Source organism: Patagioenas fasciata, chromosome 15 (genome assembly GCF_037038585.1).
Source record: "Patagioenas fasciata isolate bPatFas1 chromosome 15, bPatFas1.hap1, whole genome shotgun sequence".
Lineage (NCBI taxonomy): Eukaryota > Metazoa > Chordata > Aves > Columbiformes > Columbidae > Patagioenas > Patagioenas fasciata.
The window spans coordinates 14,827,562-14,842,588 of NC_092534.1; the positions used below are offsets into that span (position 1 = coordinate 14,827,562).

Here is a 15,027-nt window from a genome sequence, read left to right on the forward strand (position 1 = left end):
CACAACCTGGGATGACAGCAGGAGGAAAGTTCACATATGAGTTCTTGCCCTCCCCCATTCCCTTGCATTGTAGTTAAATGCCTCTTTACACTTCCCCACCTTTGCTTCCAAAACTTTTGCTGTGGGCCTTTCTCCCTGCTTATGGTGAGCAGAACACCTAATCTGATATGGACTCAAGTGCTAAAAACATACTGCCCCAGAAAAGCAGTGTTCTACTGAATAGTCATTGTCACCAAGTGCTTCTGGTGTGTCACAGGACCGCGCGGCTGAGAACATTGGGTTTGGGTTCTTCCTATGAGAAGATCTCAGAGACACAGATACTAGGGAGGGGATGATTTACGCTCATTATTTTGATAACCCCCTGAGAAATTCTCTAGCAGTGTGAAGGTAACACAGCACCAAAAGAAATGTGACAGCTTTGTTTTGAGATCTGCTAACGGGGGTTTTAGTGGATATGGTACTGAAAGATGTTACGTGGACAGAACCTCTGTTTTTGATCTAAGTGTTCTGCAATCAGTGGAGTGATGAGGGATGAACTGTACCTGCTCTAAGAGGTGAAATCCCCTCGGTGCTCGGTCTGTGCTGGGATCTGGCCGGACAGATGACCCGCGGCACGAACGCTGCAGCAGCTCCGCAAAAGCGCAGGCAGAGCCGGGCTTAACTGCCTGCTTTGAACATATGCATTTCTAAATAGGAAATATGTGTCTCACTTTTTTTTCAGCATGAAAAGGAGGAGGCTTGCTTTCAGTGATATATTTCTGTGGCATATGCCATGGCATTGTTCCACAGATGCTATCACCACCACATTACAGAAATACTCATTTTCCACTCTCTGTGACTGCTCACAAGAAGCCCGAACCTCTCGTAGCTATTCAAAGAGTTTTGTAGAGGAGAATGATATTCTCATTGCTATATTTGGAAGAAGTCAGCGTTGTGCAACTCCTACTCTGCATGTTCATTTCAACTCGTAGTAGCTTATGCCGCAGTTCCTCCCGGTGTTTTTGCTTCTGGCCGTAGTGTTGCTGCATCACTGAACCATCGTGCAGGTCTGCGTGATGATGTTGCCGCGGCCTCTTGTCCCACATTGCAACACAGTCTTCCAACAGGACAAGTTATTAAAGTGCTTCCTTCTTAGCCATTTGTTCTTTGTGTGGATACACACGCGTGCAAACACGCAAACACCTTGCCATTTCTGTACGTTTTGTATTTTATGTGCTGTGGTTGTGTGTGTTGTGCGTCTTCAGGCATTTTTAACTTGGCTTATTAAAGAACAATGCATGAAGAAGACAACTATATTTGTAACAACAAATGCGTGTGCGGCAATCAGGTACATTATATTCAAATAATGAGGAAAAATGCCTGTGGTGATATGCAATAGTAGAATAGTTGTTGCTCATTCTGTACTGTGTTCAAGTGCCAGAGGGGAAATGGTGCTGAAGATAAGGATAAAGACTGGTGGCTGTGTGGCATTCCTGATGCACGGCTTGAGGGCTGATAACAGGCTTGGGGTTCGAATTAGAGAGAGTCTATAAATCAGACAAGTGCTTGGAAATTCTGATCTTATGTGTTTGGCCTCTGGGATTTATTTTTGTTTGTTTGGTTTTTATTGATTTACACACAGTTAATGGCTTGCTGGAATTTACTGTTAGTCTGATGTGGGATGTAGGGATCTAGCGTAAGGGAGATATCCCCTCCTTTCCAATCCCAGAGTTGCTGGAGGTTAAAACCTTGTGAAAAATGTGAAACAAAGGAGCGTTAGGAACAAATTGCTCTCTATTTTCTGATCCCAGTCACCTGACATAGGTCCAGGTTATAAAAATGAAATGCCTCCTTTCACATGGGTAGATTATTATCCATGGACTTGAATGGTTTCTGTCACTAACCTGTGACTTCCTTTTCCAATTTTCCATTGCTTTGCTTTTGCAAATGAAGACTGTTTATACTAAACATAGGAATTTCTGCTGTGTAGTTTATGTGCTAAATCTGTGAATAACTAATTTGGAAATCTTATCTTCATTCTTTTTGTCTTTGGTCATTATGGGCATTCTTAAGGAACACGAACTCTTTTTCTTCCTCTTTCCACTTGTGAGTCCTCTTGCAGTTCAGAAAAGCCAAGTGCTTAGATATGTGACATTTTTCTCTTCTGCTTTCAGATATTATTTTAAAGTAAACATCACACCTCATCAGATCAGAGATTCATTACTTTCCTACTAAAGGAAATGGGATTTAAGGATATAATCAAATTTAAGAACTCGATTATATTTGCTCAGACATGACTTCAGTAAGCACCATCTATCTTTGAGTAAGACAGAAGGATCGTGTAATTAAATATAGTAAATGATACTTTTCAACAGTTTCTGAAAGAGCTGCAGAGCTACATCCTTTACAACTTCAGTGAGACCAGAGCATCTGGTTCCCTTAATTGCCCTTGCAGTCTGTACTGGTGTGGATGGGGCAAGCTCAGCTGGGCCATTCTTGGGCTAGGAGTTGATTAGTTTTACAGCTCTGTTTTTCTTATGCCAGCTTAGGGAATGGAGCATTATTCATTGCAATGTTGTGCACATTACAGCTCCAGGAAGAAGCCCTCGTAATTCCTGCATATGCCGTTATACACCTAAATCAGCCCTCACCCTCAAGTTGTGCTCATTGATTGCAAAATGTCATGTACAGGAATATCAAAGCTCTCCAGAAATATTTGAAGAGGAGCTGGGAGCTGTGAAAGTGCACAGACCTGGGTATGTCTAGGGGATGTTACTGAGGAAGCAGAGTAAACCATTGCAGTAGCACTAAAATACTGGTAACTATACCGCAATTACACCAATATTTTGTGTGAAATACAAAGCAGGTTAGGTTTGAATTACAGAGCTGTAATTTATGCTGTGGGTTCTGGTGGTTACACAATCCACTGGATCCCCTCTCCCATAGTTTATGATGCCATCAGAAAGCCTGATGGAATTAGAGCCCTGTAATTCACAGCATGTGATTCACGAACACATTTTTTTATACTTCATGTAAAATTATGAGTGAAATTAAGGCCCAGCCCAAAATGGAATTAAATTCCTGTGAAAATAATGGCTCATACAAAAAAATATTTTATTAGCGTTGAATTGTTTGATGTCTGTAGATTCAAACAGGTACTTTGAGAACAATGGCAGCTGTGAATGATTGTAATGGTTCCTTGCTTGTAATCTGAAATAATAATACAAAATCACACTCCTTGAACATGGGGAAGTGGACTTCAGGTAGGGAAGGGTGGGATGGAACCGTGTAGTTGTTGAGTACATCTCCTGCTCATGTAGTTGTGCACTAGAATAACTGCTGTCTAGAGGTGTTAAGGTGACATTTACAGTCCCGGCATCCCGGTAAACGTGGTCTCAAGAAACTGTTTGAGCAGTTGTGTAGCTTCTGAGTAGGGGAACCCGAAGTGCCTTTTGCAAGTCTGCCATGGTACGTGATGACTAGTCACACTAACTGATGTTCTCTCTATACCATAGTATTAACGTGAAGATTTTGACAATGATTCCCAGCTCTCTATGAGGGTGAAGCGCACACTGTGAGATCCCATACTTTGCAAAACAGTAGCTTTTAAATCTGTCGGTGGTTCAGCATTGATATCCACTACACACATTTAAACAGTGTAATTTGATTAAGAAATTAACTGTACACCATGGGGAAAAAAAAGACAAAAAAAACCCACAACCAACCAACCAGTGGGCATTTCTGATTAAATAAAAAAGCAGTAGTTTGGAACCACTTAATGCCATAGCAGATTAGAAATAGTACTATTGGTAATACCTCGGTAGTCATGGGGGTGAAGTTTGCTTGGTCATATGGTGGCAGAAATATGAAAACAGATACATCGATCATCAGGTGTGCAACCCAAACTACCAGTGATCAGCATGAACTTTTATCTTCACAGCTTTTGTCAGTTTAAGTTATATTTATAATGATGTTTTAACATAGTTTTCCAAAATAATAGAATCATGGAGAAGAAATGATACCATATATCACATAAACCTGGATGTAAGAGGTACAATACTACAGTAATGGAACTTCCAACCTGCTGGGATACCTTTGTAAATGGAAATTGATTTTTCTCAAGGATTCTTTACTGGGTGAAATAAATTAAATATACATTTAGCTTTACCAGTTTAAAACCCTCTTTGTTAAAATAAGAACAGCCATATGGAGGCATGTTATAATAAATTAAAGCAAGATAAATTATATCCAGCAGCTTGCTGAATACTTCAACTTAGGAGGTTTTTAAAAATGTGAGGAGTACAATGGGGCCTCCCAGGACGATAGCCTGCAGATGCCACTGAAACTCTTTGACTAGTTATAGATTATTTTAGCTTTGATTATGTAGCCGTGTGTCTGGGTTCTCTTTTCCTCTTTCCCTTTATGCTTTTAATTTAGTAGGATTCTTCTTGCGAATATTCGAGTTGGAGTCAGTTTAGTTGAGGCCAACAGGCACAAGTATGACCTTAGAAATAAGACAGTCAACCTCAAAATGCTACAGTTTCTACCCAGATGCTTAAAGTTAATAGATTTTTAAGACACAGATGAAACTGTTGTGCTCGTTTTGCTAGTATAATTTACTACATTAATGATCAAAAAGAGTGTAAAAACAGAGCAAAAATGTTAATTTCAAGCACCATTACAGAAATACAATACAATAAAATAAAAAAAGATCAGAGAAATGTTCATTTGCTGTAAACTGACAGTTGTTAAGAGCCCATTGCCCTAAAGCAAGTTCTGCTTGTAGCAGCAGCAGGCCAAGGTCACTGTCATTTGTGAAATGCAGATTACTTAATGGGGATTTTTGTTACTGTTTTAATAGAAAAAGAGGGTGATTTAAAGAGTGTTTCTTCAAGAAGGAAGAGTCAGCATTGTTATGGTGATTGTGTTAATACACAGCTGCCTGTTGCTTTAGTGGCCAAGGACACATAAGGCTGAAGTCGCAGTGTAACCCTGTGGTCGGTGTCTCCCGCAGCCCCGCCAGCCGGTCCTCAGCTCCAGTTGCTCTTCATCATGGTCCTGTGTATTAATCTCCGCTTCAGCCGCTGAACTCGATAGCAAGTGGGATTTGAGCGGTGCTGGAAGGGCACTGGTGTCACACACCTCCAGGTATCACACCCTCCAGGGACCGCCAGCTGAAGACGGAGAGTCACATATTCTGCTTTACTTGTCACTTGTTCAAATGTTGTTGCACCATTTAACAATCACGTAACTTAACTATGTCTCCTCAAGACCCAGACTGAACTGCAATTCCTGACAAAGCTCACATATATAAAAAAATTTACAGGACTCAGGTGACCACAGTAGATCTTTCTATAGCTGTTTCCCTCTGATGAAAATTACGTGTAAAGTAAGCGATACCCAATATAAGGGGCATTCACAGTTAAAACTAAATGGCATTTGTTGCAACATGGGTCCTTTGAGAAGATTTTAGGCTCTGCAGCATTAGTCAGCTCTAAACAGGTACCAGAGCCGTTTCTCTAAGAGCTAAAAGGTGCTTTAGCTGTTTAAAAACTCAGGTACGAAAGGTTTGCTCTGGTTAAAGCTGTTGTGCATATTTACACCTCAGTCTGGATCTGAGTCTTGATAATTGTTTGGTTTGCATTACTTATAAATATCTAAAAATCAGACTTTTTTTTTTTTAAACTAGCTGTTGAGTACTGAAGGTATAGCAGGAGAAATGTAATTTGGAGTAAATATATTTCTTTTAAATAAAATACCTTCTCCAGTGTGCTTTTGCATACCAAACAGGCCTAGTGACACATCTGATATACTTCATGCATTCTGACGGTTTTATGTGTTCAGCCAGATAAACAGGCAGTACACAGCAGAAGTGATTGTATTAGCTTCTTAGTTTCTGCGCCGCCTATTGTATTAAATAATGGCTCAGAATAATAAAATAAATCCAGTTCATGCATAAAGATGATTGGAGTGGAATAATAATGCGCATAAGTTCAGACCTTGAGTGTAGCACCTTCTGGGAGAAGCCAGACTCCATGTTCAGTAAATGCATGTTCCAATCCTATTGAACACAGGGGAAATTAATTGCTGGAGCCTGATTGCTGTTTCAAGTCCTGGCTGTGGAGGTGGGGACGCAGGTATTTCTTGCTGTGACGGATTCAAGTAAGCTCACCTGCCTTTCCATGAAGGCTTCACCACAGAGGCTATGCAGGAGTTTCTGTCTTACTATGAATTAGAGCAGATATCTGCTTCCTCCGGTTTCCTTGTATCTTAGCTCTCTTCTTTGCATCTCCTCGTATTGCAGAGCAGAAAAGCCCCGCTCACTGTGGAGCATTTGTACTCATGTCAGCGAGGAATACATTTCTCTCAAAGTCCTTTTTAAGCAAGATTGAGTACACTTTGCAGATTGTGGAGCTACATGTGCAAATATCCACTCTGGGGAGCAGCGCGCTTGTAATTGGTAATTTGCCCAGGTATCAAGGAGCTGTTTGTGCTGTGAAACATCATGCATGACAGCAAGTTGTTTTCAGAATTAAAGAGTATGGTACCTTATTTTGCATCCTGTTCGGTTTTTTAGGTGTTTTTGCTGTGATAAAGTAGCAAGATTACATTCACGAATTGCTGTGGTGCGCTTGGAATGCAGGTAAGGGTGTATATACTACAGTTCCATGAATAGGGAAACTACCAGAAAAGTGCAGTGACTTGAGTCTGCAAACTTCTCCACTCCTAGTGTTGTGAAAAGCACAGGAATGGAAGTGAAGAGTATAGGATAGTATAGAACAGAAGCAAAACCTTTGCTTTCTTACCTGTTCGTATCCATTTTAACTTCAGAGGCTGTATTTCCTCTTTAAATGGCAAGAAAAACAACCCAGAGAAGCTCTTAGAAACCTTAGGAAAGATATAAAATATTCCATCTGTGAACCTTTTTGCAATTAAAGTATTGACACAATCAACAAACCTATGAAGTTTTACCAAAGATAGCTCCACAGGAGCCACAAAATTTTGCGTGATAATTAATATTGGAACAGCGTACTAATTAATTTAATCATAGTATTAAAAATGCATGCATGTAGTGGAAATCTGGGGATAGAATTCTAAGAAAAGACAATTAAGAGAGATGAGCATTCTGCTTTTTCATGGCTCGCACGTAATTGTGTGATTTCCAACTTTCTTGGGCGTTCTTCCAGTAAGGAATGAGCTCATTGCTGCCAGGGACTGAGAAACCTGTGATGAAATGAATGGAACTGGAAGGATCCAAGGTTATTCCAGGATTTTGCCACAGGCGTGTGTTCTGAAATAGTTCAAAATCGAGTTTTTAAGCTCATTATAATTTTATTAATTTTAAAGATTTGTTTCGGTATTTAATAAAGGAATTTGGCTATAGGTTTGCATGTCTCCACCCAGGATATCTTTAAAAGTGAGAAGGAGCAAACCAGAATGGCTTTCTATTACTAGCAATAGTTCTGAGGAATTATGCTCATTTATCCTCTCCTATATTTGATCGCAGCTTTCATGTGAAATGTATCAGCAATGCAGACAATGACAATAGCCACAGAAATAAAGGAAGAATGTCTGATCGCTGCTACCATAACCTACACCCCCCAAAAGAATCCTCACCTTGTGAAACTAAAAGTAGGAAAAGTAGTGATGTTATTTATAATTCTCACAAACAAGCACACACTGGAAATCAAGGAGCAGCCAAGATAATATCAGTCTATCAAAGGGTAGATATTAGCTATAGCTGTACTTAAAATTATTTATAATTGGAGTGTGATTCTGCATATTTTGTACCCCTATGCAAATGCAAAATGCAGAGAAAGTTCTTAAAATGAGACATTTGAAATAGCATACACTGGGAAAACACAGACTGTGGAATTCAGAAGCAGTTGCTTCCTAATTTTGTGTATTCTGTATGTTTTTATTGACCCAAAGTGATCTGTTCCCTCGTGAACCTAAAGAGAAGACACAATTTCACCAGCACCCACTAACGTTTTGGAGACCCACTCTGTGTGGACTGCGAGGTTTGGGGAATTAACAAATGCCCTCAATGAACGCAATAAAAATAAATCAGGGATGCTGCGTTGCAAAATGGGCTTCGTTCATCTATTTCTGACACGAATGGTTTAGTTTTAATTATTTATAATACTTCACAGGGCATTGGTAAATGTACTGCAACATATTTTGTAGAAGCAATGGAACAGCAGAGCCCAGTTCAGCTGCCGCAGCCGCTCGGTACAGCGGGGAGCGACTGCTGCTTTTGCTTCACTTTGTTTGTGGTATGGAAACAACCACAGACTTTGGTCATTTGGGCCTTTTGTTTCTATTCACAGTGGCAGGTAGAACTGGCACATCGGGTGCCAATAAGAGCTGAGGGCCCTGTGTGGGGGTTATGCAAGTGTTGTGCTAAGGGACAGAGCTGCTGGCCCTCTTGTTTGGGCCGAATTCACCATTGTCACACCTGCAGATGGTAGAAATCAGTAATACAGCTGAGACAGTGGTTCTGCTGGGTTTTGGGATGGCCAGAGACAGCAAACGCCCTAAGTGACTCGGCATAGATGGGAATAACAAGTTAGAAATTGCAAAGTGTTTGCATTCTCTGCTTTTGTCTTTCAGAACGTTACCTGTGCTCTTACATTGGCATTGGGAAGCAAATAAGGGCTTGGTTTTGGAAAGAAAGTTACCTTAGATAAACTCAAATCTCTTTCATACGATATCGCATGGGAACCAAGTAATGGAATTGTCTCTTCATGCAGGAACCAGGAAAAGAGTAGGGCATTTAGGAAGGGAAATGTAATAACTTAATCTATAATAAATCAAAAGAAATGAGCAGAAGTTTATTTTAATCCACTTTTCATTTTTTTTTCCAGAGCCCGAAAGTTCATTTTTCATTCTGGCTCTGCTAACTTCTACAAGTTCGTAAGTTCTAAACCCACTTCATTTAAATTCTCTGGGTTTTATTTTTAGTACTTTTTGTATGTTTGAAGTCATTAGCTATCCGAATATAAAGCTAATGTACGAGATTATCTGCTCTGCATCCATGTGGAGGTAATGGAAAGTACCAGGTTGGTGGGGGGTTGATACACCCTGTTTGGGGCGGTGAAAACAGTCAGAAAATCACACCATGGAAGGAGTCTTCTTTATATCTTTCATATGGAAAAACCCCCACTATTGATATCTTCAACACTGGAAATAATTCAGAGAAATTAGCATCTTCTTTTTACCACTGATATCAGATATATCCATACTTTTTAATTAATTCCCATATTGGAAATAATAAGCACTTCATTTCAGAATGTACTATTGCTGAAATATTTTTTATATTACAACCAAAACCAAACCAACAATTTTGAAAACAAGAAGCCAGAGAAAAATCAGATTCTGTGTTTCAACTCCTCTTCCAGCATTTTATGAGCATCGTATATCTAGCAGTCACCAGCCAGGCTCTATAACAACAGAACAGGGCACAGATTTCAGAGAGATCTTACCAGGAAACCAATTCCCTAATGTTCTAGACTGATACTTTTCTGAGTAGTTTAGCTCTCAGCCTTCATGACAACCTATCATCAATTTGTTAATCTCTCAAGACCAGACTGCAATATTGTTCAAACACTGGCCTTTGTTCCCTGGGAAGCTGGTGCAGCTGGAAATGGATTACTGACCGCTCGGGAAGAAAGTTTCCTGTCTTGTTTGGTAAGTGAATGATGCTAAAAAACCCCCTTGAATCACCTATTAGTGAACTGTTAAATATAGTGAAAGCAAATATACTCACACACATTCATTTTTCATGATCAGAGGAATACAACCACCTGTGGTATAATACACACATGACTTCTATTCAGAAGAAAGGAAGGCAATTCTCTAACAACAGGTATGTAATTGGTAGAAGACTCTATGGTGGTATATTCTGAGAAAGAACTACTTCATTGTGGATAAATCTTCAGGATTAGTGTAACAGTTAAATTCCTTTATTATATTGGAGTAGAGAAAGAGCTCAACAGATCCATGATAGAATATAGAACATAGTTGGTTTCATCAAGTAAGGATAAGAATTTGATGTAGTTGTTGCAAGGGGAATATATAATTCCCTAAATCCTTGTATAAAATGGTAGTTCTCTCTTTCTGTCAATACTCCTAAAGTTATCGCTTCTTTGTCTCACTGAAACTCCAATTTAGGAGTTACTGGTGTTTCTTAAAATTTATGGGTTTTACTCACTGTAAGTTTGAGCCTGAAAGTTTCTAAAGAGTGTTTCATATTTTGGTGAGGTGAAATAGGATAAATGCATAATTTGATGCCTTTTCAGAAACAGACAATATCGCTACTTTGTTTTATCCAAAAATATTCGACTCTTAAAGGACATTGTGCACTGCTGTAAACTTTAGACAAATATATTTAAACTCTTATATGAAGGAACTGTGTCCATCTCTGTTTTTTTTCCCTCCTAAATACAAAATATAACATCGACGTGCTCCTGTGAATGAACGGGGGTCAGTGAGCTCAGCAGTGGTGTTGGGAGTTTTACACAAGAATCGGGTAATTTAGACATTGAACCAGGCAATTAGTGCAATGTCTCATAAAAATCAGACCGCAGTTTTATTAGAGATCATTAGCTATTAATGTAATAAACTGAAGAAACTGTTAAAATTGTGGCCATTTGAATCTATAGACAAAACCCTAGAGCTGGCCTGTGTATGCTTAAATTAATTTCATTTCCATTACTTATTTTGATATGTGGTATCTACATTCTATTACATCTGGTGAATCAGAAGTAACTTCATGAACGACAAGTGAATTACTGTTTATTACAAACTTTATGGCCTGTGATGTGTGTGGGTATATGAGTATCGGAATGGAGTGAAATGAAAGTCCTATATATAGATGTAGAAGTATTTAATATTCTAAAACAGAGTTGTCATGCAGAGTCAAAGCGTTGCTTTTGGAAATCTATACCACTGTTTCAAATAAAAGTATTAAAGATTCAAAACCAGGCATTCATCTAGTCATATAGTTTTATGGCTATGCTTAATCTCACATATGTAAAATCTTCAGTGATATATGACCACTGTTTTTATGCATTTTAAGAGCTCTTCTACACTTGGAACACATCTTATGTTCATAACCTGCCTCTCAAACCTCTGCCTTCAAAAATGATCATTGCCGTTTCGGTAGAATTCCCATGCGTATGAGGTTGCCTGAATCTTGTTCTATTTTAAAGAAACTATGAGGAGAAATAGAACGTAACAACATGGTAATACCTCAGCCTGACCTCTGCTCTCTGGTCACTTTTCGGTCAAATTACTGACTTAGCCCAAGATCCTTGTGGCAAATTCCTGTTCCATGACCTCATCCACATCTCCTCTGTAATGAACCAACTCACCTTCCTGCAGTAGTTTCTTTACAAGAGAGGTGTTTTTTCTCAAGGACGAGTTCAACTCCCAGCTTTGGGAAGGAACAGTTTCTGTTCTCTGCCAGAGATGGATCTTTGGTTTGACTCAATATAGTAATTCTTGTTTTTGTAACATTTACTCATGATACGCTCACGTGGGGGGGTTTTGTGTTCTGGTTTTGACACATCTCTTTTATATAACAGTTTCAAGTTTGAAGATGTCATGGTTCTCTTTACAGATGAGTAAAGTGAAGAACTCTTAGACGATGTGAATCACACAGGATATCTGTATCAGACCTGTAAAGTTAACCTGACAGTTAAAAAAGGCCGTAACTTCCAGGTCTGTGCTGCGTTCACCGGATATTTAACCATCCCCTTACCCTTCAAACTATGCGGATTAATATATAACTTTTCTTTTTAGATATTGCATCATTTATAGTATTAATTAACCCTAATATTATTTTATCTGCGAGATATATTGTCTCTGTGAGCACAGCACTTGGCACAAGTTTTCCTCCTGACCTTTTGAAGAGTCTGTACAGAATAAAAAGGGAGGAAACGTTGAAGAATGCAAGCCATTAAAACTCTGCAGTTGTTTTCAATTTGTCTCTATTAAAAATACGCAGATATTTTTAATTAGAGTAAATGTTGACCTATAAAGAAGACAAGAAACTTTCCAATTTAAAACAAGCAAGAATAAGTAACTTGCTTCTCCTTGCATCTACTAAATTTCAGGTTTGATAGATTATCCTTTAGATTCCACATATGTTAAATCCTCACAGTCTAATAATCAGAAAACATATTGACAATGTCACTGTTGCATAAGTGGGGAAAGATGGCCTTGTGTTTTAAGCAAAGGATGAGATACGGGACTGATGAATCTATTTAGAAAAATGTTAAGAAAAGTTGTAGAACTAAAATTATTTCAGTGTATTTTCTAGTGACAATGATCTGAACTCTGAAGCTTTTTGCAGTAACAGTGATTTAATTCTCTCCTGATCCCTTTTATTAAAAAAAATACTATAAGTATTTGCCTTGATTTTTTTAAACTTTTGGCCATTTTTTTAAGCAGTCCATAAGAATTTCTTAATAATTGAACTACGTGAAAAAAAGTATTTGTATCACTTTTAAGGGGGAATATATATATTGCTTATCTCCCCAATACTTCATCTCATCATCTGTCGAGTATGGATATGAATATCTAACTCATTGGTTGCTGTGAAACTGTTTGAAGTTTAAAGACCCTTGGATTTTAAGCCCTATGGACATACAATTAAAAGCATAAGAACCTGAGCTCCGGCTCATACCAAGTTTTGATGCATAATATACGTGTGATGAAAAGAGAACGGTGAGAGTAAATCACTATCTTAACTCTGACTTTTGTGGAAAGAGCATCACAGAGTCTGGAGCTTCGTTCCCTTTGGCCCCAAGAAGCAGCAGAACTGATCTGGGTTTTTGCTTCAGCAGAGGGGACTTAATATCCCTTGTGCTTGGGTTGTGAATCCAGCTCCTGGAGAGGATTTGAACTGAACTTTTCCATGAGAAAAGAGGGTGAATATGCTGGCAGCTGACACAGGTAAGTCCCATAATACTGTCCAACTCAACAGAGACTGTGCGTTTTGTGCAAAAATACGTGAGCTCCACCGCTGTCAAATGAAAGAGAGAATTTTATCCTCTCTCTTACCCCACTGATATATGTTCGGCTGTCATCTTATTTCATAGTTCAGGCAATTGAAACGCTGTTTAAATGTGTATCATAAACCTACAGATGAGAACATTTCCCTGCTGGATTTAAACCATTACCCCCAAAGGTGTTAAGGAAACCCTGCCTTGTGTCACTTTTTAAGATCAAGGGGCATTTTTTTATGTTAATACCTAGAAAAGGCAGATGAACACTAACAGCTGCTTATCCACAGGCTGGTGAATTGAATAGGGGAATACTTCTGTTCTGCAAGTCAGATCTCCAGAGATAAATGATAAATCGTGAGCATCAATAAGTAAGAATGATAGTCTCTAAGGATAGTTAAGCAAGGCTGATAATATAAAATATGTAAAACATGGAAAAAAATAGTTAATACTTCTTTTTCTCTTGCTCAAGAGTTGGAGAGGTTGTATTACCGATATATATGATGCTACTGCGCTCAGGCTTGCGGGAGAAGTGCAATATATTAATTCTCAAATCACTAGTTTGTGAAATGCCTTTCTGGTACCCAGGGATTTTCAGGACTGTTAGATTAATAAGGAGTCAAGGGCAGTCTCCTCATGGGCTGGGATGGCTCTCGGGGGGATAAAAGGAATGGAAGAAAAGGAACAGCAGATCGAGAGCTGGACAGTTTAGTGTTTCTCGGCTTCCAAATGCTGATTTTTTTTTTCCAGCTCTTCAACTATTTAAAGCTATCTAGCAGCTTCATTCCTGAGTTATGGCCTGTCCTCCCGAGCGGAGATGAATCAACTCTGCAAAAGGCATTCTATAGGAAGCCATGGTGTACAAGGAGAACCTTCCACAAACTTTATATAAATCCTGTGGGACAGACAGAAAGAGAAACTTCCCCTGTAGACCTGAATAACAATGCTGTGGTATGAAAATCGCTCTGAACAAAATACTTAGGAGACCAGCAAGAACGTGGAGGGATTTCTAAGATGCCAAGTCTTCTCCGCTGTTTGGTCACCCGAATAGAACAACAGAATAACCTTGAAACTTTGCTGGCTTTTTGGCAGGGATCCCAAAGCAGCGGGGGGAAGTTACAGCATCATCAAAGGGCTTAAAACGCACTTGCTATTCAGGTTTTACCAGCAGGGCTCAGATCGTGCACAATTGGAGCAACTGGAAGGAACTAAACGTGCTCAGCTTCTCTCAAGTCTCTTTGAAAGACGGGGACAGCAAACACACCCAATGGGTCCCACCAGGTGACTGTCGCGTGGGGGCAGTTTCTTTGCCAGCCATGGGGCAGTTATTTGTTTCCTGTATCAGATTTAGTGAAAGAAGACTCAGAAGCCATAATAAATGAAAAAGTTGTTACCCCTTAACGGGGCAGCTTAGCTAAACTAACAGTTACAGTAGACATTTTTTATTAAAAACAAAAAATAACAAAAGACACTTTAACGAAACTTCCATGTGTCCTTTTTTTTCAGCATCACTTTAGGCCCAACGAAATGTGAGATCTTCTTGAAAACAGTCATTGTACTTCTTGAAAGCTGTTGGTAATCAAGCAAAACAAAAGCAGAAACAGGAACAAATTATATCCAATGCCTTACTTGGCTCTGGAGGGGAGTTTTATAGTCTGATGTCTGATATCCCATTTGCTGAAGAAATCAAGGACAGACGGAAAAAGCTCTAACGAGCCTCGATGAGTTTTGACTTGAGGTTCTAGCATGTTTTTCCTTTCAGGTTGGGAGCTGCGTGTGGGAGATCTGTGGTTTTTAAATGGAAGTGAAGCCACAAAGCCCCTGCCAGCAGAGTTCATTCCGCTGCTTGTGCCTAAAATGGTTCCTCTGCTGCAGACACGAAGCAGCTTCCTCTGTGAAAGCAGCCGAAAGCTGGCTCAGAAATAACTTGTAGTGGTTTTGATGGAATCGTTGTAGGCCTGGATTCTTATATAGCTGTATTTCACAATATTCCCTACCTTCCCCCCTGGTCAGGAACTGCAGAACCTCACCCGTGCAG

The 15,027-nt window shown here is 39.3% G+C and overlaps 1 protein-coding gene across 6 annotated transcripts in view; it reads left to right on the forward strand.

Moving 5' to 3' along the window:
• Nucleotides 1-15,004, forward strand: part of LOC139829129 (uncharacterized) — a 57,335-nt gene extending 42,331 nt beyond the window's left edge. For 3 of the 6 annotated variants that reach the window (XM_071814956.1, XM_071814958.1, XM_071814959.1), the window contains 4 exons: nucleotides 4,994-5,127; nucleotides 6,557-6,622; nucleotides 7,487-9,669; nucleotides 9,772-15,004. In XM_071814956.1, the coding sequence (XP_071671057.1) occupies nucleotides 4,994-5,127; nucleotides 6,557-6,622; nucleotides 7,487-7,730 (444 nt within the window). In that variant the 3' untranslated portion in view covers nucleotides 7,731-9,669; nucleotides 9,772-15,004. The remainder of the gene's footprint in view (nucleotides 1-4,993; nucleotides 5,128-6,556; nucleotides 6,623-7,486; nucleotides 9,670-9,771) is intronic. The other 3 variants (XM_071814957.1, XM_071814961.1, XM_071814960.1) reach the window with 3 other exon arrangements.
• Nucleotides 15,005-15,027: the final 23 nt, after the last annotated feature.